The sequence below is a fragment of the Argentina silus genome, assembly GCF_951799395.1.
Source record: "Argentina silus genome assembly, chromosome: 11".
NCBI lineage: Eukaryota > Metazoa > Chordata > Actinopteri > Argentiniformes > Argentinidae > Argentina > Argentina silus.
The window spans coordinates 14713585-14741432 of record NC_139665.1 but is presented as its reverse complement, the minus strand read 5'-3'; the positions used below and the strand labels follow the sequence as shown (position 1 = coordinate 14741432).

Below are 27848 nucleotides of genomic sequence, written 5' to 3'. Positions count from 1 at the left end.
TTGCTGCCACTAAAATGAAGGGAGACCAGATGCAATCAGGAGGACGAAAAAACTATACTGTACACATTCAGAATGTGTATTAATTAAAAAGGGTTTATATATTCTAGAGTCATGTAAGTCTAATGTTTTCGAGGATTATGGAATTAGTGATATTATGATTCAAAATAAATCTGCTGAGGGGTTCTATGTTACAGAGGCTACAAGGTTTAGGATCACTGTCAGTATATATTGGTGTGTAATTCTCTCTCTCTCTCTCACACACACACACACACACACACACACACACACACACACACACACACACACACACACACACACACACACACACACACACACACACACACATATAATACAACAAATACAGTTACTAAACAAATACAGTTACCAGTATGACAAAAATGTGAAGCAGTTAGGAACCGTATTGTCTAGCAGCTGCTGTAAAAGTGAAACATATCAAAGCAAATGTCAAAAAAGCCTTCTAGACAGAGAAGGGCAGCATACAAAAAACATTTCCATGTCACCAGAGGGTCTTCCACTATCTGGTTATATATAATGACACACACTGCACATACACATAAAGATAACAGTATTTCATAGGAATCTGAATAATAATTTAAAAAAAACACATCCATATCTGAACACTCTACGCAATTCCAGAAACGAGGCCATCAATAAACGAAAATGCGATATTTATGTAATCAATTGGGGAGGGGAACTAAGGAGCGGTGGAGTGTAAACGCCTGTGAAGATTTTGTGAGACGAGACACTGTATGATCTATAACATGTCTGTCTCACAGGACAGCTCTCAATCATATTCCAACACTCAGTGAAATTGAGTTTTGCAGAGAGCTAACAATCACGCCACAGCCCCCTTTCTCCCCAGATGTGGAGCATCACACGCCTGTGTGTGTGTGTGTGTGTGTGTGTGTGTGTGTGTGTGTGTGTGTGTGCGTGCGTGCGTGCGTGCGTGCGTGAGCGTGCAAGTGTGTGTGTCTGTGTGTGTGTGTGTGTGTGTGTGTGTGTGTGAGAGATATGCAGTGGGGGATGTAGTGAGGCATGAGTCTGATGTTTCACAGCTCAACGCGTTTCAGTTGGTTCTGTCTCATTCCACACCAGAATGTCCCCTGGCTGCAGAGACCGCCCCCTAGCTGCAGAGGGGACTAAACCCAGAGGCGTATTGTAATGTTGTTCTCTTACAGAAAATAGTCTGTAAAAGTGCTTAAAACCCCAGATATGTGCAAAGAATAAGTGCAGTGTCATGCTATCTGCAAGGCAAAGCACATCTAGTCTCTTTGTTTCACCATAATCTTTACTGCACTAGCCATACACTCTGTGCGTTGCAGTTCAGTAATTTTTACTCATCCTGGTACAGTATATCTCCACAACACTTCAGCAACAAACAATATTATTGTACATGGTGATATTTTTAAAAAGTAATATCATGAATAAGAAAATGTGGAGTATTGCCTAATTCTAGTCCAGACACTTGCCCCTTGAGACAAGTAACTGGGTCCCTTGTCTGACACACACATACAGCACAGAGAAACAAAGCCAAAATGACAGGCATTGCCTTATCGTACACAAACACACACAGATTCTACGTCGCACACAAAAATAAACACTCCATGCAAACAAATCATCATTATCAATTGACTGTCACGGTGCATTATAAATGAATGGTCCTATATAGAGAGGTGTTATACTATGCGTAGGCTTGGCCACCATAGAGAGACATGGCAAGCATTACATCAACTCTCTATCATCCATCCAATCTGTCACTCTGTCATATCAATCAAATGTCCTTGTCCTTTGCTTTCCTTGCCCTGGATCTCCCCACCAGGCCCTTCCTTTCCTCAACCCACCACCTGGTCTCTTTTCACAAGACAGTCTTCTAGCTTAAGGAAGCGACTGACATGTGATGTGGCTCTCTTCCTGGTAAACAAATAAACACAGCTGTCAGCAGGCTCAATGTGCCAGAGGGCCCTCTCTCAAAGCACAGAGACGTTCTACACACACACACGCGTTCTAAACAGACTCTAAACACACACACACACACACACACACACACACACACACACACGAAACCTGCACTGTTGCTCTTCAGCAATCATGACAGAGAGATCAATTCAGCTACTCTTGGCGTAGCAGAATGATGTATATATATCGAAAAATGATGTCTTAACTGTTAAAAACCGCATTTTGGCTATAAAAGTCTTCATCGCGGTTGATGTGGTGCCTCGGCGGGCATAGCTGTGAGGTAGCGACAGATTTTCTTCTCATCTCTAGCAGCCATCCAGCGTCACACATGCTGTGGGGACAACTTGAGGGTCCCCGTTGCCACTGATGGCTAACCTGGGTGCCCGACAGTTTCTGCAATCCAACAACACTACACAGTACGTACATCGTCATGACTACAGCAGAAACAAGCAGGCACCCAAGCTCACGCTCAACAGAGGCTTCAATGACAACCAGACAGAAATATGTACCATGGTAAAAAATACATTGATTTTACAGCCGGTACTTACTAAGAAAGCACTGGTAAGCGTTATTACCTGATGATTGGACATTTATTATGCTTGCTGGTTCTTTTAGATTCACTGACTCAAATACGACTAAGTGCCATTTAGTAACAGGTAGGCTATTGTACTTACCAACTGAGGTTAGTACTAGATACAGTGGGGGAAATAATTATTTGATCCCCTGCTGATTTTGTTAGTTTGCCCGATTACAAAGAAATGAGCGGTCTATAATTTTTATGGTACTTTTAGTTTAACAAATAGAGACAGAATATCAACAAAGAAGTCCAGAAAAAACACGTTATATAAAGTTATAAATTAATTTGCATTTGATCGAAGGAAATAAGTATTTGATCCCCTACAAACCAACAAGAATTCTGGCTCATACAGACCGGTTATATGCCCATGAGGCACACAGATTAGTCCTGTCACTTTAGGAAAAGTACTCCTAATCTCTGCTTGTTATGGGTATAAAAGACACCTGTCAATAGAATCAATCTCTTCCATTCCAACCTCTCCACCACCATGGGCAAGACCAAAGAACATTCAAAGGACATCAGGGTAAGAGTTGTAGACCTGCACAAGGCTGGAATGGGCTACAAGACCATCAGCAAGAAGCTTGGTGAGAAGGAGACAACTGTTGGTGCAATTATTAGAAAATGGAAGAAATACAAAATAACCATCAATCGCCCTCGGCCTGGAGCTCCATGCAAGATCTTGCCTCGTGGGGTAAGGATGATCATGAGAAGGGTGAGGGATCAGCCCAGAACTACACGGGAGGAGCTTGGTAATGATCTCAAGGCAGCTGGGACCACAGTCACCAAGAAAACCATTGGTAACACACTACACCGTAACGGATTGAAATCCTGCAGTGCCCGCAAGGTCCCCCTGCTCAAGAAGGCACATGTACAGGCCCATCTGAAGTTTGCCAATGAACACCTAAATGATTCAGAGAAGGCTTGGGAGAAGGTGATGTGGTCAGATGAGACCAAAATTGAACTCTTTGGCATAAATTCGATTCTTCGTGTTTGGAGGGAGAGAAATGCTGAATGCTACAATCCCAAGAACACCATCCCCACCGTCAAACACGGAGGTGGAAACATTATGCTTTGGGGTTGTTTCTCTGCTAAGGGTACAGGACGACTTCACTGCATTGAGGGGCCAATGGACGGGGCCATGTACCATAAGATCTTGGACGAGAACCTCCTTCCCTCAGCCAGAGCACTGAGGATGGGTCGTGGATGGGTCTTCCAGCATGACAATGACCCAAAACATACAGCCAAGGCAACAAAGGAGTGGCTCAAGAAGAAGCACACTAAGGTCATGGAGTGGCCTAGCTAGTCTCCAGACCTTAATCCTATCGAAAATTTGTGGAGGGAGCTGAAGCTTCGAGTTGCCAAGCAAAAGCCTTGAAACCTTCAGGATTTGGAGAGGATCTGTAAAGAGGAGTGGACCAAAATCCCTCCTGAGATGTGTGCAAACCTGGTGACCAACTATAAGAAACGTCTGACTTTTGTGCTTGCCAGCAAGGGTTTCTCCACCAAGTACTAAGTCATGTTTTGCTTGGGGATCAAACACTTATTTCCTTCGATCAAATGCAAATTAATTTATAACTTTATATAATGTGTTTTTTCTGGACTTCTTTGTTGATATTCTGTCTCTATTTGTTGAAATAAAAGTACCATAAAAATTATAGACCGCTCATTTCTTTGTAATCGGGCAAACTAACAAAATCAGCAGGGGATCAAATAATTATTTCCCCCACTGTAGTACCTCATGTTACCACATAGTTACCACATAAATAAATAGCAAACACTGGTTAAATACCAATGAGCTGAAACAAGGCTGTGAAAATTGATTTTTGCTACTAAAACAGTGTGCTAGCCCAAGACCAGCTGAGTTCCTACACATAGTCTAGGATACGTCACGCTCTGAGAGATCAAACAGGACAACATGTCTAATCCCTCTGATGCTAGTAAAAGGTCAGTGTGTGTCAACACTGTACCTTTGAAAACACTATCGTGGGGAGGGTGCAACCACATTGACCTACTGCATCACATCATGTGTGTACACTACAAGGCTGGAGAAACCCTCCTGTGACCACCATTCAATCAGACCACAAGAGTCTGAACATGCCCCCATGTTCCCCCCCCAACATATCCAAGTATGGCCCTGTTGTCGTTAAACAAAAAGCATCCATAGCTTGGTCATCTTAGATCTGTTTGTGCTTTAGCCAACTCCTATATTAAACATGATTGGCATGACAACAGATGAGTTTGCTAAAGCACAAACAGATCTGGAGGCAGGCTAGTGCATTCACACACACACACACACACACACACACACACACACACACACACACACAAAGGGACAATTATAGAAATCCACTAGGTGATATACAGTATAGTGAATTTGAAAAGAGACTCTAGGTTCAGAGAAGCCATCTTTGTTTTCATCCTTTTGCCTCAATGGTTTCTGGCCCTTGTTCAGCATTCTCCTCCAAAGCACTCAACATTATTATTGCTCTTTGGCTACACTGTCACCAGCTTCCACTATAAATCTCCAGCTTGCTGGGCGGACACGGCATGAAACTTAAGCTGGAACCCTGACACACACTCCCCTCTCTTCCCACTGACCCAAGCATGTTTCCGGAAAGCATGGCTCTGTTACGGTCATTCACAATACCTGCATCAGCCTAACACCTCTGCAACCTAACCGTGGGTCAAATCATTCCAGATATTACTCCAATGCGCTGCACCATTGCAGGGCCACACAACTGTCTCTAAATCAACAAAATCCATGTATATATTCAAATATACAAATACTTTGAAGCCACACACTCATACACACACACACACCTAAAAGATATGATAGTAATTGTCACTAAACATTCAAAAACAGAACACAACACATCCCCGAAAAAATCTTCAAACAATGTCTTGATGATCATCAAAGCGAGGCAGCTGTTTTTTTTTTGTTTTTTTTATGTCAATGAAAAAAGATGTTCACTGTTCCAGGAATAGCAATGAGAGTGACACCCAGACCCTGAGCTCTTCTTCTCTGTTGAAGTAGTTGAGAAAAGAAAAGGCAGTATGTAGGAGAAGAAGAAGGAGAAGAACCTCCCCTAAGGATAGACAGATGCCACAACACGTTAGAATGAGGACCTTCAATACTGTCACCCTCAAGCTTGGGGACTGGTCCCTTCTCCTTATTGCCCCCAATGTTCACTCTGTTTTTAGTCCATGTTTTACGTAGATTGCCACATCAGAGGACGTTTCACTTTGACCTTTACTTTCGAGACAGCATCGCGGTCTATGAGGAGCAGAATGGGATGAATGGGAATTATCCTCTTTTGTCGCTCATCTTCTGAAGGCACCACTTCACCATGGCAAGAGAGACCAGGCTTTTATTGTGTTCAGGCTAAGATAATGGGTCGTGTGTGTGGGATCACAGAGGAACACACAGACACCAGCGCTAGTATCATTAAGCACTCTACCTGAAATAAATAACCTAACCATCAGCCTTTACACTGCTTAAAAAGGGTAATTCAGCAGGGTCTGTAATCTGTGATCATCGAACGATTAGTCCAATAAGTCGTTTGTGTGTGTCAACGTAGGCACATGTAGCAGTTGGGTGATCTTCTTGAGTGTTGGTGGGCACCTCAGCAACTTTGAGATGTTCCATGTAAAGTGCTTTAAAAAATCAAACATATTATTATTATCATTATACGGAGAGAGGAAAATAGGATTTAGACAAGTGTGCTCAAATGAATTGTTATGAAGCGGCCTGAACATGTATGGAAGTGATCCCATAGTGTTTAGACAAGACCAATGGATCACAGACTAAGCCAGGAATTGGGATACTGAATTGTCAGGCTATTGTCAAAGTTATGCAGTACTGTGCAACAACAATTGATCTATGATCTACTCCATGTACAGCCTTCCATACACTGTATGGATTGAATAAATCCTAAACTTCTCATTTGCATTCGGAATTGGGTGGTGTTTGAAATCGACTCTTTGTTCCACAAACTTTGGTGCAAAAAGTAGCCTTCACATTTGCCATAGGCCTACTACCCCACAACAAAGCGGTACCATGGACAGCGGTAGTAGCGTGACGTCACAGCACACCAACGCGTTGAAGCTGACGGCTTGTCATTTCTGAATTTAAACATCTGTGACCAACACTGACATCCCTAGCAGGCTACGCCCAGCATGCTGGACAAAAGTCTTTCGCAAACAAAAATGGTACAGTGAAAACAGAATAAAACCGACATGGTCTGGTACATCCATATAGCTTACATCAAGACAGCTAATATCGAACCCTACATAGTTATGTGTCACATAGGCCTACCGACTATCCACGATGGTAGTGAAAATGTAAAGGATACTACATACAGTGTTTAACCAATCCATAACTGAAGTCGCCGCAGTTGTCTTTACGCTAAAGGTCGATATGTTTGAGCAAATCGAGAGAGAGAGAGAGCAATTATATGTTTCACGGTTGAATAGGGCTATGAGAGGCATATATCTACATGATCTGAGGGTCCTTAAGTCATTATTGTGTGATCGCTTTTTAACCTTAAAATGACACATGCGACCTGCATCCCCTCCGCAGCCCTCACCTTAGTCCTCCTACCGCATAAAGTCTGTGTAGTGTACCGCTGACTGTCCCCTGCGCCATATGAAGTGCGGGTGCTTTTCTTTCGATTTAGACTTTTAATGAAGCACACGACTAAATAAAAAAAAGAGAAATACAATGCCAGACATAGTGTACTGTAAGATCATGTGCCAAGTGTCAATAATTTGGGTACGTAGGCCTACTTTCACTGCAGCTACGGTCAAATAAATTAGGGTAGGCTACTAGAATAGTCCATGTTCACGCAAGTTCTTAGGTCCTCTTATTTCTTACAGGAATAAAGCGTGACAATAGGCCTATATGACCCGAGTAGGCTTAAGTCGTTATAATTACAAGCAGATGTATGACTAATAGGCTACAGGAGGTGCGTAAAATGATCAGGTATGATAATAACATGCATCGACCGATAGCCTACAAAATCATTGCACATTTTGTAACAGGCCTATATCCTAACCTTTCCACGTTTGCCATGCAAGCCCAGTGCGCAAAAAGTAACTACTGTGTTTGGCAGACACACTTGAGCAAACAAAGGCATATGTCTCACCAGAAAAGGAAAAAAGACAGCATAAAATACGGCCCCAGAATCACTGCAGTAGCCTTGTAGCCAATGCAGGCCGGTGTCACTGCATCTCCCACGAAAACACCTCTAATGTTCAATGATATTTGGAATGGCATCCAAAAACCCTTACCTTCAACCCCAATTCCAGATATGGGTTTGTTTTTTCACCGAAACAGACGTAGTTAGAATCAGTCGATGAGGTGTCAATGAACCAGTGAGCGAATTATGAACCGATCCTCTCAGTTGCACCGCTATGTTTCTTCGCTGGCATAGTTAACCGATGTATCCTCAATAGGACTCACTGACAAGTAGGATCAGTAGATATCTGGCTAATAATGACAGTTAATGCGGTACCATTCACGTTAATTCTCTATCGTGGCTAACGGGACTGCCGGGACCACGCGAATGTCATATCTCGCAGTTTGCCAGAGATGCTTGATCAAATAATCCAAGCCGGTGGGCTCGGATATCCTGTCCACCTGATACGCTCTCTCCCTCTCCGTACACTCACTCGTGCTAGAGAGAACTCGGCATCAGTGCGGCGGAGGAACCCACCTCGGTTAGAGGAGGGGGGGAGGAAGGAGGGAGGAGGGGGGGGGGTACCTCTACGAGCTGTGCGGTCCTAAATTGTTCCATAATTAGTAGTAGGCTTGCTTCAGCAAATCCAACTATTGTTCTTGCTCATATTGTAATCGTTGAGATGATTCGTTTTTAAAAAAAAATATTTGTAGGGGTCCAAGCCCCGAAGGTCTATGTGTCTACGTACACAAATACCATCAAATAAAAGCTGAGAACCTCATAGTAGTCGTTTGTTTTCAAATGCAAACTTTTGGAGTATAGAGCCAAATGCTTCACTTTCCCATTATGTACACAGGGCACTGTATATCTAACCTCATCTCTCATCTATCTGGCTATCCTACCCTCTGACCATCTTTTATCCATCTCTATATCTTTTATCCTACTATCTCACTTTCTTTCAACTACCTAGCCATCATCCTTTCTTCCTATCACCAGTCACAACTGCTATATCTATCTATCTTACTGTATAACCTGATCATCTTTTATCTTTACCTATCTGTCCATCCTACTATCTCACTTTCTTTCAGCTACTCAGCCATCATGACCGGAACCTTTTGCCGGATGGAAGTCTCTAGAAGAGGTTGTGACCAGGATGGGAAGGATCAGCGATGATCTTTCCTGCTCTCTTACTGGTCCTGGAGTGGAACAGGTCCAAGAGAGATGGCAGGTTGCAGCCGATGACCTTCTCGGCTGACCGAATGATCCGCTGCAGTCTGCAGTCTGATTCTACTATCTCACTTTCTTTCAGCTACTCAGCCATCATCCTTTCTTCCTATTGCCAGTCACTACTGCTTTCTCAGTATAACTCATACTTATGAAACTCTTAATTGTATTGATCTATATATCCCTCCCCTCTTTCATATATAAATCCCCTTTTTCATCTATCTATCTATCTATCTATCTATCTATCTATCTATCTATCTATCCATCCATCCATCCATCCATCCGAGTTGAGTTGTGGGCTGTTCATAAAGCTACTAAGGCATGGTTGAGAAATGCCTGAGACATAAATAGAGCATTCTACATGGAACCAAAAAGGGTTCTGTACATTAAACCATTTTGTCGCAATAGCAGAACCCTCTGAAAAAGTGTCCACATAGCACCCTTTCAGGTAAGGTTCTGTGATTAAATTGTTATATCTAAGAGTGCAACAATGGCTGGAAAAAACCATTTTCATATAACACAAGGCGAGCCATGTGAGCCAACGTTAACCTGTTGGCATCAACTGGCAAAGCTTGCATAGCAGAATACATTCTCCAATATTATCTGGACTGTAAAGGAGAATTATTGCAATCCATCATGCGCAACACAACACTGGAAGGGACAAGGCGATAGATGGCCCATTCATTCACCAACACACCAGCTATACAAACTGCTAATGGTGATTAGTGGAATGGGAACCATAGACTTTTGGTGGGAAGATGGTGTAGGGAGATGTTGTGTGGCACAGCTGGAGCTTCACTGAGTTTCTTGTTGGAATGACATGAGCCTTTGTAACAATGTCCTCTAGGGGTATATCTGCGTAGCAACACACATTCATTCAATAATTTTTTTTTGCTTTATAATAAGGAATTGGTTTGCCTACAAAGAAGCTATAAAATCTATTTCCCATCCAATGACATGCAGAAATAATTTAAACGAAAACAATATTGCTTGCCCTTCATTTCTTTATTCACTTCACTTGTTTCTTCAATTTAGTTTGTAAACTAAAGTATTGAACTCTGTGCTTAAATAAGGAGCATGCAGCAAAAGTGAAAGATTAAGTTAAAGTTGTGGTTGAGGGGGGTCCCACCACCCAGTGATTTGAAACGTCTACTAGAGGGCAGAAAGAGGCGATGAGAAGGGTGGGTGGAGTCTCTGGTGAAAGGGGGTGTAGACGTTCTATACTGTACAGTGAATCGTCACACCACCCCGGACAACCCCACACAACACATTCTAGAGTTCAGGTAAATTGCATCATAACATGTGGTTACTCCCGCGGTGGAGTCCTCCTTTAAACATATCTCAAAGCTGTTTTGTTTACAAATACATTGTTTACAACCACTGTAAAACAACCTTATATTGAGTTATGCTAAGGTAGGACAGTACAAAGCTCATTAGCATGTAAGTCATATTATTCTAGAATCAATAGCCTTCATGAATTTAAATGACCAGATTGTGCCTTAAACCAAAAACAGAGTCCGTTGTCCTTTAATCGATAGGGTTGGGAGGAGTCTGTTACGGAAGCAAGAATTTTTTGTTATCTAAAAAGGGGGCGTTTCTTCTACGAGAAGCGTCAAATCAGATCAATGTAAATGTGAGCGGTTGATATTATACGACACGCCACTTCTCGGGTACAAAGTTGCATGTGATCAACGAAGCGGAATGCTGCCACTCTGTTGCAAGGCTCTATGAACAGTGACTGTCTTTTATTCTGCAATTATGTCAGACACGATCAAGAATGTTGCGATCTTTGGTGCTACAGGAATGACAGGACTGGTGACCTTACCACAGGCTGTTGCAGCAGGTGAGGCGGCTCCCATTCAAACTTTTAGGGCCGGTTTCACAGACAAGGCTTAAGCCCAGTCCTAGACTAAAAAGCATCCTTGTCTGTGAAACCGGCCCTTAGTGTTACAAAATCAAACCGTTGCCTAACATGCCTAGGCTGATACTGTATATTATAGATGTTTATAATATCACAAAATTATTAGTTCATAATGAATTCAAAGTTCATAATGCAATCATGCATTATGAACTTTGGCTCATTTTGAAGTAGACAAGACATCTCATGTGCTGTCTGTCAAATCTATTTAATCGTCATCATATTCAAATCATTTATTTATTTATTTGACAGGTCAGTAGCCTGTGCCATGTTGGCTATGGTAAAGTTGGTATAGGTCTACACACTACTACATCTGGAAAAATGTGCAAAGGTGTCAAAGCATTTTCGTTTCGTTGTGCGGTGATCACGGGACATAAACTGCTGAGTCATGCAAGTCGTACTTTTCTGCTGAGTCATGATTGTGATGGAAGCGTGTATTGCAGTACCCGATAGGCGATACACTTGACTGTCTGTTTATCGCGCTTAAACAGAGAGGGTGGTCTCAGTTCAGATAAGCTAAATTTGATATCTGGTTTCAAATATCAGTTGTACCTCTAAAACAGGTCGAGGTTATGTTTCAAGTCACTCACTTCTAGGGCATGAACTGACGTGCATTGAAATGAATTAATTCGTTTCATCCTCAGCGTGTATTTAACTGACCATAATCTTCTAAAACTTTAAATGAGTATAAGCGTTTAATTGATTATCATATGTCCATTAATCATTGTCCACTAGGCCTACTGTCAACTGCGTAGAAGTCAATCTTCAAATGGTTTCAGTGAGATCTTCAAATGGTTTTTCAACAATAGATGATTCAAGGGCTATAGTGGTTCCTCTCCTCGTCCCTTTTCCTTGATCTACACTAGTGATACAGAACTGTATAGATCATGGAAAACACTTAGTCTATTTTTTCAGATCAGTGGAAATTAGGAAAATAAGCCCCTTTTAAATATTGTGATGTAGCCACAGAAGCTATCCTATACTCAAAACTGTTTAATCGTAATGAAACTATGTGTTTAATGATTAAACTAAAGTGTTTCATGATGTAAGGTTACAATGTGACCGTGCTGGTGAGGGATCCTGGCAGACTGCCTGCGGACCACAAGGCCTCCAGGGTGGTGGTGGGAGACGTCCAGAATAAGGAGGACGTGAAAAAGACCATGGAGGGTCAGGACGCTGTTATCATCGTCCTGGGCACCAGGAGTGACCTCAGTGAGTTTTTGAACAGTTATACGTAGGCCTATGTCAGCACATACACTTCACTTGCATCTAAGCCTTGCATGTATGTATGCAAGTGTATAAGAATGCACAAACCCAAAATGTAATACAGCATTTTATGCAAGCTGAAATTAATTTCAAAGAATCAGAATGAAAGTATTTCTGAGTCCGAAGCATATGTGTTTTCTCCACTGACAAGACATCCACAAGGGGTCGCTTAAGTCCACATTTTACCTTCTATTGCCCAGGTTCAGAGCATTAACTCAGAGAAGTCATTGTGATCAAGATAAGCTTGCACTTCCCAGGTCCGACAACAATGATGTCAGAGGGAACAAGGAACATCCTAGAGGCCATGAAAGCTCGCGGGATTCGCAAAGTCGTCGGCTGCATGTCAGGTACATTGGAATCTTGGAAAAAGTCTTCCTGACTTTCGGAAAATCTTCCCAGTCTTTCCTGAATCTTGAAAGGTTACATTTTCTCTCTCTGCTTACCAGCATTCCTCCTGTGGGACCGATCCAAAGTACCGCCCAGGCTCCAGGCTCTCACAGAAGACCATGACAGGATGCACATGATACTGAAGGAGTCAGGACTGGACTATGTGGCTGTCATGCCACCTCACATCGCTGGTGAGTAGTAGGCTTAACAATCAAAAGTGCTTATTTCTAACAGTAATTCTGAGAGGTTAAAGAGGCATTTCACCACTTTTCTAACCTCATATTCATTGTCTTCAGCACCATATCAGTGTCTACATAAATTTCACGGTGTCTATGCGGTTTTCTACGTCCACATGTCAAAAAGCTTTTGTTTTTTACTTTTCTTCTCGTCTTTTTGATTACATAACAGAAAAACACAGTTTTCACATGTAGTCATTGGTATTGTCACTGGTGATGAATGAACATGAGGTTCAAAAGTGGTGAAATGCCACTTCATGGGATTAAAATACAAACAACCAAGATTTTGTGCAAAAGAATCGATTAACCTTGGGATAAAACACATTTGGGGTGGTCTCCTGGACAATCCTGGACGAAATCACACTTTCAATGAAGACAAGTCCTGTGTGGCTCAGTTGGTAGAGCATGGCGCTAACAACGCTTAGGTTGTGGGTTTGATTCCTGCTGGGACCACAGTACCATTTTATCCGAAGCGACTTACAGTACCAGTCAAAAGTTTGGACACACCTTCTCATTCAGTGGTTTTTCTTTATTTTTATTATTTTCTACATTGTAGATTAATATTGAAGACATCAAAACTATGAAGGAACACATATGGAATTATGTAGTAAACAAAAAAGTGTTAAACAAACCAGAATATGTTTTATATTTTAGATTCTTCAAAGTAGCCACCTTTTGCTTTGATGACAGCTTTGCACACTCTTGGCAAGGTGTGTCCAAACTTTTGACTGGTACTCCTATACTGAAATGTTTGCACTCACTGCAATGTGATAAAAGTGTCAGCTAAATGGCATATATACATTATATACAAGTCCATTCATCACACTTACCATTCTCCCCACAGACAACCATCCTTTGACAGAGAAGTACACAGTGACAGAAAACATGCTGAAAGGACGGGCCATCTCCAAATATGATCTGGGACACTTCTTCGTCAAGTGCCTATCCACCTCTGACTGGGATGGGAAGACTGTTGGGGTGTGTGGGGAATATAGCTAAGCTGGAACAAATAAAGTCATCCTCTCTCCCCTGTATTTTTATAGTATATCATTGAGCTTATATTATCAAAAGCCATTTTTTATGGCTATGGCCGATTATGCTTTTTTTATTTTTTTAAATAGACACCGAATAATATAATATTTAGTTTCAAAGTAGGATACATTTTAATTTGTTAATGGACAATGCAATGTGCTAGTAGTACGTTTTAATGTTTTTACAATTAATGCATTTCAAGTTGCTAAGTATGCTGCAAGGCACTTTGACCACTTTGCAAAGAGCTTCTAACAATTACAGCCAACAGCAATTGAATGTTAATGTTGACAAATTGAGTAATTATAGCCTACTTTTGCTGTGCCAACAAATGTCATATATAGTTTTCATAAGGACATTTTGCTGTCATGATTTTTATATCCATAAATAAAGTTTTCTAATACAAATACACTTACCGACCACCTTATTAGGAACACTAATACTGGGTAGGGCCTCCCTTCGCTCTCACAGCAGCCTCAATTCTTCGTGGCATTGATTCCACAAGATGTTAGAAACATTCCTTTGAGATTCTGGTCCATGATGACATGATTGCATCACGCAATAACTGCAGATTTTTCAGGTGCACTTTCAAGCTGTGAATCTCCCGTTCTACCACATCCCAAAGGTGTTCCATTGGATTCAGATCCGGTGACTGGGAAGGCCACTGAAGACCACTGAACTCATTGTCATGTTTATGAAACCAGTTTGAGACTTTTTATCATGCTGGAAGAAGCCATTAGAAGATGGGTAAATTGTGGCCAAGAAGGGATGCACATGGTCAGCAACAATACTCGATAGGCTGTGGCATTCAAGCGATGAGTGATGGGTATTAACGGGCCCAACGTGTGCCAAGAAAACATTCCCCATACCATTACACCACCTCCACCATGAGAAGGTGTACAGGTGTTTCTAATTAAGTGCTCGGTGAGTGTAGAGCTACAGTGTGTCAGGTTGTGTGTCGCGATATAACTTCAGTCGGCGAACCGCAAAATAAACGCCTATCCCAAGCCTACTATGTTTGCTGTCCACGAAAATGCAGTTTTCAATGAATGAATACATGTTCGTGTTTGTAGCCTGCTTGTCTAATATTGTCCGATATTCAGTGTGGCAATTTCGACGTGACAGTCTTTAAAATATAATCACTGGCCAAACGTTGTTGTTAAACCTTCTGTTACAAAAACATATCAAACCATCTTTAAAATCTTTCCACAACCAAAATAAGTCTGTGCCAGCCCACGAAGTTTCTTCTGGAACTTATTTTTGTTTTTGTAGTTGTATCAATGGCAAGGTGAAACGTCCACTGAAACGTCAAGTCCCATAATGCCACTGTACTCCAGCGTCAGCTCTAATCAAATTCTCAGGCGGGAAGCCGTTTAGACTTCTTTTGCCGGGGAGTTTAAAACATAATTGTACTTGTGCCAGCGGAGCTCCGTCGAACTAGTCGACGTTTTAAGTAAAATTATTAATTTAACCTTTGATCCACGGGATTAGTTCCTATCTGAATAAGATAAACCGACGGCGTCCGAGGACTGGCGAACACGATAGGTTTGTTGTTTCTCTTCACAGTCTGACTTTATGCAAGCTAGCTACCTATATCCTACGAGCCATTGACTGATCTAGGGGTCCTAGCTACACTGTCGAGTTAGCTACACTGATTAGCTATTTTTTCTGGAAAATTTACGTTTTATAGTTGGATTAACATAATACATGATGTTTACCTAGCTAACTTTGTCAACACCACTAGCCCATATAATATGGATAGCCAGGGCCCAGTATTTCAAAAACGTTTAAACTAAATTGGAATGATCCGGATTCTTTTTTGCGATCCAGGCAGGGTCGGATCTATGGCAGATTTTGAGTAGTAAAGGGGAAATTGGCCAGCTCGATCTGATCCTGGATCGCAAAAAAGAATCCGGATCATTCTGATCTGGATTTAGGGCCGATTTCACAGACAAGGTTTAAGCCTTAGTCCTAAACTAAAAAGCATCCTCACTGGCAGTTTGCCATTGAAAGTGTGAATTAGTCCAGGACTAGGCTTAAGCCTTGTCTGTGAAAACGACCCCCAAAGTTTTGAAATGCAGGGCTCAGGTGGTATGACTAAGAATGGAAGGCGTTCTCAATCTGACTTCATTATGTTTTAGTCCAGAACGCATTATCTTCTCAGTCATACACGTTAGGGCCAACGTTTTATATTATTTACTTATTTATTATATTCCTCCCACCTTGGGAAAAGCTTAGTGTGGAGCCCTGTCGGACCATTTAAATATTGTTTTGTTTTTCCAGATCAAAGGATGATAGGCAAGGGGCAGAAGCGCAAACTCCAGGAGGACGATGCCATGGGTGACCGTTGGGCATGGGAGAGGCAGCGGCAGTCAGTGCTGGATATCTCCCTCGAAAAGTACCAGCACGGACAGGAGCTGTTGGAACCCAGTTTGCGGCGCTCCGTGTTGATAACCAACACGCTGCACCAGATACAGCTAGAAATCAAGCCTCCAATTGGGTCAGACAGTATGGCTGCTGCAATGCTACCCACTGCACCATCACACAGGGATCCTCCCCCTGCCAAGACCAGTGTAGCAAACTGCCTCCCAGGTGTAGCTTCAGAGGACACAGAGGATGACTGGGTGTCCTCTGAGACGGACTTCTGCCTGTCAACTGCCATCTCCTCCATCCTGAAAGAACTCGACATGGCCATCGATGGCGGGTCGGGTCCTCAGGCCCCTCAGCGGACGGTTTTCAGGTCCATTGAGAACCTTCCCGGAGACCTGAGCCTCAAACATGCAGATCGGCAGGCTGAGGGGTGCAGAGGAGCCTTAGCCGCAGAGGTGGTGACACTTGGGAGTGTTGAGGTCATGCGTTCCAGCTACCTGCAGGACGTCACCCTCGATGACCTTTTCCAAGACATCGACACATCTGTGATTGAGAGGGAGATGGGGACGCCAGGGGTTCGAGCCCTCTCTGCTGCAGCCAGTGATGAGCTGCTCAAGTATCTACCCTCTCTGTCCTTTCATCCCTCTGCTGCGCCCCCCCCGATCTCCCTTAACCAGCACTTGAGGGACCTGAATGAGCTGGAACACATTATGGAGATACTGGTTGAGGCTTGATGCTGAGACTTTGAGAATATTATGACTTTCTATGAGCTACAGAGAACATGACATTTAAATTAAGTAGTGTTCATACTGTTCTGCATAGTGTTGTAATTATTGAAATTAGCAGTTTTTTTTATACAGAAAATAACAGGTTGGACAAGGCTTGTTCCAACACCGTATTTGTACAGATTTATTTTAACCTTTTCTAGTAGCGATGTATGAAATAATTGTAGTTTTACAATTCCTATATCAAGATATTTAATCTTTACTATTTTTTTATACTAATAGAAATGCTGTAAATTTGAAAGAGTGGAAATATTTAGAGCTAAAGAGCCCGTCTCATGTGCCGTGGACAGTTGGGGTTAGTGCAAGCGTGTCACTTATCATTGAAGTTTGACCTGTTGCACCGGACCTCACATCGAGTGAAAGGGCTCTAAGTGAAGTATTCTAGTTGGTAGAATTGACTCAAATAATTTTGAAATACCTTCCACTGTTGGGGGGGGATTTGTTGTTGTTATCTTATGTTTAAAAGGGGAACGTTGAAGTTACATTGATAATTGTTTAGAAACTCTTACCTATGGGGAAATGTCTTCTGTGAAGAATTCTCCTTCACCTGTACCCTAGTGAGGGGATCACAACACATGTATGTTGTCCTCCATTATCTCACACACAAGTTCTGAACTGCTGTAAGGCTGCAGTGTATTAGTTCTGTACAAGTTCTGTTGTAGGTACTGTATCGCTACAGTAGGGGGGCCTATTTTCTTGTAATTTGTTTGTGCTGTGCCAGTAGCTAACTGATGATTTAAAGTGTCAGGAAATACAAATGTACCTCAATGTTAGGTTACTGACAGTGATTTTATGGTGCTTTACCACAATAACATGTATTTACCTCAGGATAAAGGCCTGCATATGTACACGCCATTTTATTCGAAGCGACTTACAGTACCAGTCACAAGTTTGGACACACCTTCTCATTCAATGGTTTTTCTTTATTTTTTTTAATTATTTTCTACATTGTGGATTAATATTGAAGACATCAAAACTATGAGTAGTAGTAAACAAAAAAGTGTTAAACAAACCAGGATATGTTTTATATTTTAGATTCTTCAAAGTAGCCACCTTTTGCTTTGATGACAGCTTTGCACACTCTTGGCAAGGTGTGTCCAAACTTTTGACTGGTACTGTACATTGCAGTGAGTGCATACATTTTTCAGTATATATGGTCCCAGCGGGAATCGATCCCACTAGCGTTGTTAGCGCCATGCTCTACCGACGGAGCCACAGAGTCTTCTACATGTCTTCTACCAGTACATGTGAGGAATGATTCAACATTCTCGAACTGGCCTTATTTTAGAAGGATGTGTAGCCGAATAGACTTGGCAGTATAGATTATGGGCCTCAAATGACTTTGAAACCAACCATTGGTGACAGCAGAATCATTTTTTTTCCCTTTGATCTTGCATGTGCAAATACTTCAAAAGTGAGGCATATGTTGTATAAATGCAGTAAAACTACATTGAAACACATTGTTTTTAATTCTGTGACCGCTGTATCCCCCTACAAAACTAGTTATATTTCTTTCTGATACATTTATAGTTTTTGAATTATGTATTATTGGTATATAACTTGCCACCTGGGTTACACCACTGAATTGTGCAATTGCACTGTTCTGCAACAAGGTTTTATTCAATATCACTGTCAGTGTGTGTTCAAGTACCAGATACAGGGGCGATGCTTGTTTCATAAAACACAGGCTACCTTTGAGGTGTTACTGTAATTTACTGTTTACATGGGGGGGGGGGGGAGAGTTATTTTGCCAAGAACTGTCAACTCTTAAAGAGATCTATTGCAGTCTCACAGAACGGTTTTGAAAGGATTTATTTATGGTAAATACATGAATACTTTTCACTGTTTTGCTTGTCTTGTTCATATTAAGTATTCTATTAAGTAATGTTTTTTATAATGGGAGAGCACGTAGGTTCTCATGTCTATGCAAACACCTATGGTCTTTGTCTTTCATATTGTTTATTTAATAAATTCAGAACAAAATCTTGCCTGTTTTGTCATTCTGTATTTCCAAACTAATAATTTGATCATTTCTGAAGTTTTCAACTATCACAAAAAAAGTCTTCAACTTTCCCAGTAGCATAGCATATCCATGACGTCTTAATAAACTTTATCAAATCAGCAAAAACAGATAACAAAGCAATTTTATTTTTTGCTGTGAGTACATTCTACAAATGTAGCTACATTTCACCCTTTTTGTTTTCTACCCTACAGACTGTGACAAATGACAGCTATTACAGTACCATGATACATTTGGCTCACAAGAACGCTATCGGAAAAGCACCTGTGAAAAAATAAAAAGTGACCTGTGTTCTGAATGATGGAGGTCTCTTAAGAAAGACGGTGTTAAGTAATTTAAGTGCATGTAAAATGTGTCATACATCCTTCGAGATGGACGGAATTTGTCTGGAATACACTCAGCTTTCACAATGACAGAATATATTGCACAATACTATGATAACACACAGGTACTGGCAATTAGTTTCATGATGAGCTATACTGTCTCATGGATTGCATAAATTAAAAAAAACAACCACATTTCATCCCTCTATTTTCACCCTTTGGATTCCTATCATTTCTGTGTTGTGACGAACATGTTACAGTACAGGCAAAGACTGCAAGCAGAAGCTTAATCAGTAACATCTGTACTCACTTTGGAGTTACTGGGAGCGGTGAAGCCCTCTCTCAAAAGTGAACAATCAATTTAGTGTTGAGCATTGAATTTAGCTAAATACCTAACTGACGCAAAAGCTAAATGACACTCAACCACAAAGGGTGACATGAAAATGCACACACAAGACAAGTTTGGTTTCTGATGAACATTGATAGACATATATAACTTGATATATATTTGGACAAGAAACAAAAGTGTTAAAGAATGATAGTCCTCAGTCCCAACCACGTGCTCCATTGCAGGCTCTGGAACAAAACAGCCGTATCCCATGTAAAAGACCAACCCGTGCCAAGTCTCCATCGGGTGCACCGGTGCATTTGAAGATTTTGGTTGTGTTCCTTTTTGTTTGACTTGGGCTGCCGTAGCAGGACAGTCAGACACAACACGTACAGCGAGTTGCCTCGCAAGTAAATGATTGTTTTCTTTTTTTTCCCATTTTAAGCATATCTCTGTGTTGGAGTAGAACAGGCAACTGCTGGACCACACTGGTATAAAGGAGGAAAGGACCAGCTGAGAGTGGAGTCCTTATCGTGTGATGGAGTTATAGGAGACCTGGGAGCGGGGGTCAAGGTGCTTGGTCATAGCCTTCTCTGCCTCTTGCTGGTCCTCACAGGCCTCCACGATGGGCTCCTTGTCCTCCTCCAAGTCCTCATCACAGTGAGGGAGCTGGAAGAAGGCGGTGAGGCCATGCAGGTCAGCCATCTTGTGGAAGGCCCGCAGGACCAGGTACATCATCATCAGCCCCACAAATAGGTACACTGCAGAGGACAGAAAATACACAGTCAGTTTAACATCAGCTCCATGGACGACGAACATGTACACTGTGGGTGTAATTAAAAATACATGAACACATTAATCTCTTTCTCTCACACCCTCTAATCCCACATAATGGTCCCCTAAAATGGACAAGTATGCTCAAATATTACAATAAAGTTATGTATAGTACAGTAAAGTTACCTATCTCATTTGCCATTTGGATCAGTATTTGTCTCAGTGCCAGTCAGTACGCAGACTGAGACCACACTTGTTTGAATATTCAGAAACACTAAATACTTGATGGAAACCTGAGTCAAGCCATGTTGTGAGTAAGCACGCTTCCCAGATGTTATTGTTTACGCCCATGTTCAGTCATTTTTGGGGGGAGGGGGTTAAAGAAAGTACTGAAACTCCAGCTAAACACCCTGTTTAACGGCTAATCCTCCTCGGAAACAAGAATGACCAATCAGGTTAATCTGAGGGGATGTGGCCTACATAGTGCCTGAAACACCCAGACTTTGGTCAAATGTATTGCTGCTTGATTAAGTTTGCGTGGTACAACAGAAACAGAGTACAAAAAGAGCAAACTCCAAGCACACCTCAAAATGTGTTAGAGTATCATTTTAACATGTATTTAAACACCACAAGGCAATGAGGAGCCCACAACGCGCGCGCGCACACACACACACACACACACACAACCAAGGTCAACACAGTGAGGCTATTTTCAGAGAGAATTAAGGGTCATTCTAAACTAAACTCAATTAGACCTCAGAGACAAAGAGCATGATTCTGATCAATTTAAAAAAAAAAAAAACATCATGTGGCAGCAAATGCTCCCCCATTTGGTGGTGCAACAAGTGACAATAGACAGTGGCTATTCTAGTTACTTCCACAAGCTGAGAGCTTTCCTATACTAATCTTCCTCATATAGCAAGGACAGGATACAAGAGGTGGAGGAAAGGCAGTGCCGTGACGCCTTTTACCTCAGAAAGCCACAAGAGGGCCTCATTTGACCTCCATTAATACATTAAACAGCCAAATATTATACAGATAACCACAATACTTTGCAGCGGTATCAGAATCACACATGTAGAGTAACACGTATGGGTTGAGAGTGCAACAATGTTCTGTCATTTGCTCATCAACATGTGTGTACCCCAACCACATGTAGACAGTCTAGCACCAGTTGAGGGGGTCTAGTTGCCTCCTTTAACCCTAACATGTTGAGGATTGTTTTAAGTCTTCAACAGAACAAGCAGTTACACAGCAGGTAATGTACATAGTTCTTGAAGCACCTCCAACATTATTAACACTTCGACCCGGCCTCACGACGCTGTGAGAGGCAAAAACTCAGATGTGCTATTTCTCACATCAGGTGTGAACGTCTCTGCTGTGTCACATTTAGAACTTTGGGTTACGGTATGTCACCCTGGTTCTTTGAAGGAGATGAGTGAGGCATCTCACAAAGGGATAAACAACCTTGCATACCCTATTTGTGAAAACCTGGAACAGGCCAGGAGCGCTTTACATGGATGACCCCGCCCCAGCCCAGCCTATTGGCTACTGCCCCACACATCTATTTTATTCTGCTAACTACCTCTTCACAAGGCCGTAAAAGAAGGGTGAGACTCCTTCAGAGAACCAGGGTTACATACCATAACCCAAAGTTCTCTTTCAGCCGACTCAGCTCCAAAGTCCACTTTGGGACATTTGTACAATGCCCCGATTGCCGTAGCCAGGCGTGATTGGATAGGGTTTCAGCAAATAGGTTACGAAAGGGTGCATATCCCATGAGTGAGATGGCTCCCTCATCTCCTTCAGAGAACCAGGGTGACCTACCATAACCCAAAGTAACATAAGTTACTTTTCTAGGTTACGAAAGGCTGCATATCCGCCACAGATTGAAGACCCATCTCTTCAGGCTACATCTTAACTGTCCCTCTTCATCCTCACTACCCCCCTGTAAATAAATTACAACTTCCTTTCTTCTAGCATTGTGACTGTCAATGGCCCCTGGTCCTAGCATAAATTATTTTTTCTTATGATGACTGATAGATGATTCACTTACTTAGTCAAATGTATTTATTGTAAGTCGCTTTGGATAAAGGCGTCTTACATGCTAAATGCCATGAATGTAAATGTAAATATCCCATAAGTGAGATGTCGAAACGAGTTGACTGAAAGACAAATAATATTCCACCAGAGGGCCTGTCTCTGGGCTGGCGGTCACCCCACATGCTGTGTTTCGGCTAATGAGAGATAGATGTTCGTCCTAACACTGACACTTCACTCAAGTGTCTGCATTCTGTCAAAACTCTATTTAACATGTGTGTGACAAAAACTCCACCCAAATCACTCAGCCACAGTTTACACTATACATCATCTTGTTGTCTAATTGAGGGGAAAGCGAAACTATGAGTCGACTGAGAAGAAGGCGAGGATAGAGGATGTGAGAAAGCAAGGAAAGACTTTCGAGACTCGACCAAGGTATACAACATGTCTGTTCCTTGTTATCACACAATGAGTCACACCCTGTTATCAAACATAGCGACACACGGTATGACTCACCCATAACAGAGATCTTATAGAGCGGTCTCAGCTTCTGGCCAGGTTGCTCCCCGGGCACGTAGTCTCCCAGGCCGATGGTGCACAGAGAGATGAAACAGAAATAGATAGCATCCAGGAAGGACCAGCTCTCCTCGATGGCGCTGAACACCACGGCGGGCACCACGAAGAAGCCTAGCACCACCAGAAGCAGCAGTACGGCAAAGTGGACACCGGTGGCGGTGCGCGGCTCAAGGCCAATCCGCCGTTGGCACATGCCGATGGGCCAATAGGTCAGCAGGTGCATGAGTCTTTGGACACAGGCAGTCAGTACCAGCATGGTGAAGGGGACACCCAGGAGGGCGTAGAAGATAGAGAAGGCCTTGCCTGCATCTGTCAGGGGCGTGGTGTGGCCATATCCTAGACGGAGGGAGGAAGAGAGGGAGGGAGAGAGAATGACAGAGAAAGAGATATTTTTAGGACCCCCCCCAATACATGAATTATTAAACAGTATTTATTTCGATGGCCTGTGGCCTGGGCACCACATTAATAAAATCATCATTAATTTATGAATTCATCACAGTAGACTGAGCTCTGTAAACAATAGACTGAGAACATGGTATTCTGATGACTGATTGAGGGGTATAGTCTACAGTCCTTAAAACATACAAAATACATGTCACCATGATATGGCTTATTTACTTATAATGTCTAAGAAAGTGATGGGAACAAGAGAATACTTTTATGCAAGTCAACAATCCTTGACAGCGTCAGTAAACAGTAAAAATGGTCGACCAGTCTAACAACAGGAAGTAACAACAGGAAACAAAGTTATCAAAACATGTATCTGTTTGAGCATCAACAGCCTCCAAACAAATGTTATATTAAATTCACACTAAAACAGATAAATATTTTGGAAGCCATTTTAGATTCTCCTCGTTTATGAAATCCAAAGGTGGAGGGACAGCAACTATATCTACTGATGCTCAGAGTTGCCGGGGCGACACTGCTCGCACGTGTCTTTGGTCTTCCTTTTTACCATTTTGCAACCAAAAGGGCAGAAAATAACAAGAAATTGATCACCTGGGACTGAGCCTTATTGAGGACTTAAGACACCACTGTGGAAGGGGAGGTTTTAATCACTCATTATTGATAAATGATTCGCCACAATCAGGAGCCCCCAAAAACACGTCCTCACACGTTGCTGCTCACCAGCGCCCCCTTGACTCGCTGTCTCTCTAACTTTCTTTTCTGCATTTATTTATTTAATTATTATTCTCTGTGAAGCGTACTGTGTTGCCTCTGTGTATGAAATGTGCTACATCAATAAAGTTTGATTTGAAAAGTGAAATTGGAGTGAGAGTGATGAACACAGCTATTGCATCTCCCTTTTTAATAAAAAAAAGAGACAAGCTGTTTTGTGAAAGGGAATTGCAATAACACCTGCAAACATGAGAGGCCCTCTTCCACTAGGTCTAACTGAGAGTGAGGCCTATACGACGAGAACAAAGCTGTCTCTGTGTTGCAGCTCTAAAGGTAATGAACAGTCATTTTAGTTTAGGGAACCTATTATATGTGGCTGAATATAGCTTCCTGACTAGTTCACGAGTTCTACAATTGTTGTCAAGTAGAGCATTGTTCAGTGATCACTGCTGAACAAACCTCTCCTCAACAAATCCTTACAGAGACTGTACAGTATGTGTGACCAAATTGCCTTTCCCATCACTCTATAGCATTCAACTAACATTGTTTTAAAATGACTTGATACATGATTAGTGACTTTGATACATGATTAGTGACTTTGATACATGATTAGTGACATGATTAGTAGGAGTTCACGAGTCTCGAATATGTATCCTCTGTATCGCCAACATGCGTGACCGTCACAGAAATACCTGATTTTAACCAGCTATGCGACCGAAAAACTAGAGCAAAGAAATGCTCTACAATGCAATACCATGGTCAAACAACACATGAAGACAAACATGTCACTGAATGCAGTGAGATGAACAGCTGAGGTCATAATGCAAATATATTACAGATATGGACTCCAACCTGGTCACATGAGCCTACAGTTAGCAGGGCAAGCAGCTCTCTCACTGCTGGCTCCAAGGTACAAATAACTAACAGACATGGTAGTAAACATAATTAACCCAAGATTAGCATACAGAAAGACAAAGTTGAACAACTATATGAAGTATCAAAGAAAATGTTTTGCTCCTGCATGTTGGAATAAAAAAAAAGAAAAGATAAGCAAATTAAGTCTGATGAAATGTTCATGTAGCACTCTTGTTTGTGTGTGGAGGCTGGCATCTTTACACAAGTTCACCACTGGAGTGAAAATACCCTTATCTACACTTGCAGTCCCTCATACTCTAGAGGAACCAGATATGTGCCTTAACCTGTGGCCTTTCCCGCACACTAGTGTCAAGTCAACATTTGTTGTTAATGCATCCCTCTGCCCTGAGGTCGAAAGTATTGAGCACTGACACTAGTATGAAGTAAAAAACAACACTTATCTTGAGGGAAACTTTGCCCTGATATCTGCCACTTGTGCATTTGCCTGACTCTGCTTAAGGTAGTTTATAATTTGCCTGCATATGTAACAGGCCACCTCAAACAGTATTGCTTCCTTGCACTCCAAGTTCACGAGTCTCGAACATGCGTCCTCTGTATTGCCAACATACGTGACAGTCACGGAAATACCTGATTTTAACCAGCTACGCCACTGAAAAGCTAGCAATTTGGTGGTGTGGGTAGGGGCATTTGAACTTGAGGAGTGAGTTTATCATATCAACTCAGTTACAGTCACCCCTCTAAACTCATGACAGCCAAGAGACCCCAGCCGTTGAGCTGAGCGCAACTGCAGATCCAGGTCACAGCACCAATGTAACGTGCGCCACACTACCCCAAACAGTATTGCTTCCTCGCACTCCGAGCCTTGAACCTGTGTCCTCAGTATAGCCAACACACATGACTGTCACCGAAATACCCAATGTTAACCAGCTACACCACCGAAAAGCTAGCAATTCGATGGCACAGGTGGGGGTATTTCAACTTGACAAGTGAGTTTGCCATCTCATCTCTGTATATATGATGACAATGACACGTTTGAGCTGTTGTATCTTTAGGTGATCATGCTCACTATGTGTGACCCTTAGTAAAAGACAGCTTAAGTGCTACATTACTTTTCAACCAAGCAGGTTGTTCTTTCATTATAGACCTACTAGCTGAGACAAGAGGACAAACTAACTTGCCCAGGCCTACCTCAATGTAAATGTAAAAACCTATACTTAGATAAAAGGTCAAGCAACCATGGACTTTTCCAGAAGCAACCCCTAGCAAACTGCTTGTATGAGCAAGATGGTACTAGTACCATCTTGCTCAAGCAGTTTGCTAGGGGTTGATACGCTCTGATACGCTGGGTGAAATCTTTGTCATCTTCCTCACAACTTTCCAATCTTCTCATATCCAAGTGTTTCTGGAGTAGGGGCAAGGTGTGTTTTTTTTTTTAGGTCAGGGCGTGTTTAGACGTGGCATGTTTTGATCGCCGGTACATTTATATTAAAAAAAAAAAAAAAAAAAAAAAAAAAGCCACAGCTGCAACTGAGAATGTAATTGTTGTATCAAAAATCTTTTAATCGCACATTTTCGCTGTTTCAATTATGATTTTAACTTGTAGGTCGTGACTACATCTTGGTCAAAACAACAAGGAAACAGATGTTTTAACAAATAAGTTATACTTACCGACTGTCGTGACCAAAGTGTTGGCAAAAAACAAAGAGGAAGCCAAGTCCCAGTTTGAACTCACGGAGGAATTCCGAAGGATAGACACACCATACGTGTTGGCCTGCAAAACTTTCACTAAAAACGTTTCGAGTGATGTTGCATCCACGCAGCTTTGATTGAGAAACTGTTGTTTCAGAACCTGTATGTCCCTTTTTAGTTGGTCCTCCACCGGCCGCTCAATGCTGGAAAAAACTAGCGCTCCGAGCAATAGATATGTGATATAAAAAAGTATGAAACCTGCAAGCAGAATCCAAGATTTGTACACGGCCATCTCTCGTTTTCTGTTCGCACTGTCATCAGTCAAACTAATGCTTTATTTTTCCTTCTGCCTCCGTTTTACTGTAGCTGTTTGGGCAGTCCTAATTGAACCCCACCTTCTCATCACCCTCCACCCACTCTTACCAGGGGGTGTGTTTAGAGTCAAATAGTGATACACTCAGGAACGTTGCAGGATCGGCTCTAGCTGCTTTACTGTGCAAAACAATTTGTATTTCTTTCTGCAACGTTTTAAATGTTTCATTTAAATCTCATGAACAGTCCCAAATAGGTGCGTTCCAGATGAGATGATCAGACGTTATGTCATGTCATTGATGTGGTTTCAGCAATATGAACGGTACTGCCTAGCTTGCGCAGAAATTGACTTGCATTGATGCACCTGAGCAAGGTGAAGTCACCATGTTCCTGACCTATCCGGTCCTCTTCTGGGGATGGGGTCAAGGGGCGCAAGACTAGGCGCAGAAGTGGAACCCGGCCATATTGCCTCTCAGTTTAAAAGGTCAATCTGGGACTCACACAATAACAAAGCATTCTCTCCACCACTTTATTTGGTAAACAGCTGAGGGATGGGGCTGTAGAAATGTAACCCCTCTCCAATACATAGATGGAGCTATTGATGCAGGGACTGACCATCAATGAGTTAAAAATGGTAATTAACCATGTGTTGAAGCAACAGTATACAGTGTTTGTTTACAATTACATTGTTTACAACAATGGAGTAAAACAAGCGTATATTTTGGATTCTGTTGGGGTAAGACAGTTGAACTAAGCTCAGGAGGCATTTATAAGTTACATTTGTTAATAATTATATATATCAATCATTTAAAATCCAAAAATGGATGTACCAAAAATAGATTGCC

General features: G+C 42.0%; 3 protein-coding genes across 3 annotated transcripts; 2 read left to right on the top strand and 1 right to left on the bottom strand.

Annotated features, from left to right (window-relative positions):
• The first annotated feature begins 10592 nt into the window (after window positions 1–10592).
• blvrb (biliverdin reductase B) lies at window positions 10593–14202 on the top strand. Its single transcript, XM_083680923.1, has 5 exons — window positions 10593–10798; window positions 11924–12085; window positions 12397–12486; window positions 12586–12717; window positions 13607–14202. The coding sequence occupies exons 1-5, from the start codon at window positions 10714–10716 to the stop codon at window positions 13759–13761; spliced, it is 624 nt and encodes a 207-aa protein (XP_083537049.1). The 5' UTR covers window positions 10593–10713; the 3' UTR covers window positions 13762–14202.
• A 1880-nt stretch (window positions 14203–16082) lies between these two features.
• Window positions 16083–18658, top strand: sertad3 (SERTA domain containing 3; the record flags this gene model as incomplete). Its single annotated transcript, XM_083681192.1, has 1 exon — window positions 16083–18658. The coding sequence occupies one exon, from the start codon at window positions 16083–16085 to the stop codon at window positions 16893–16895; it is 813 nt and encodes a 270-aa protein (XP_083537318.1). The 3' UTR covers window positions 16896–18658.
• A 414-nt stretch (window positions 18659–19072) lies between these two features.
• On the bottom strand, window positions 19073–27070 carry kcnk6 (potassium channel, subfamily K, member 6). Its single transcript, XM_083680744.1, has 3 exons — window positions 26671–27070; window positions 22948–23343; window positions 19073–20378 (listed from the first exon to the last, which is right to left on the bottom strand). The coding sequence occupies exons 1-3, from the start codon at window positions 26981–26983 to the stop codon at window positions 20146–20148; spliced, it is 942 nt and encodes a 313-aa protein (XP_083536870.1). The 5' UTR covers window positions 26984–27070; the 3' UTR covers window positions 19073–20145.
• Between the last annotated feature and the right edge of the window lie 778 nt (window positions 27071–27848).

Coding starts and splice junctions, on each gene's coding strand:
- blvrb (XM_083680923.1), top strand. CDS start 10,714: ATGTCAGACACGATCAAGAATGTTGCGATCTTTGGTGCTACAGGAATG. Junction 10,799..11,923: donor ACCACAGGCTGTTGCAGCAG/GTGAGGCGGCTC, acceptor TCATGATGTAAG/GTTACAATGTGACCGTGCTG. Junction 12,487..12,585: donor AGTCGTCGGCTGCATGTCAG/GTACATTGGAAT, acceptor TCTGCTTACCAG/CATTCCTCCTGTGGGACCGA.
- kcnk6 (XM_083680744.1), bottom strand. CDS start 26,983: ATGGCCGTGTACAAATCTTGGATTCTGCTTGCAGGTTTCATACTTTTT. Junction 23,344..26,670: donor CACTTTGGTCACGACAGTCG/GTAAGTATAACT, acceptor CCCTCCGTCTAG/GATATGGCCACACCACGCCC. Junction 20,379..22,947: donor CTATAAGATCTCTGTTATGG/GTGAGTCATACC, acceptor TGTCCTCTGCAG/TGTACCTATTTGTGGGGCTG.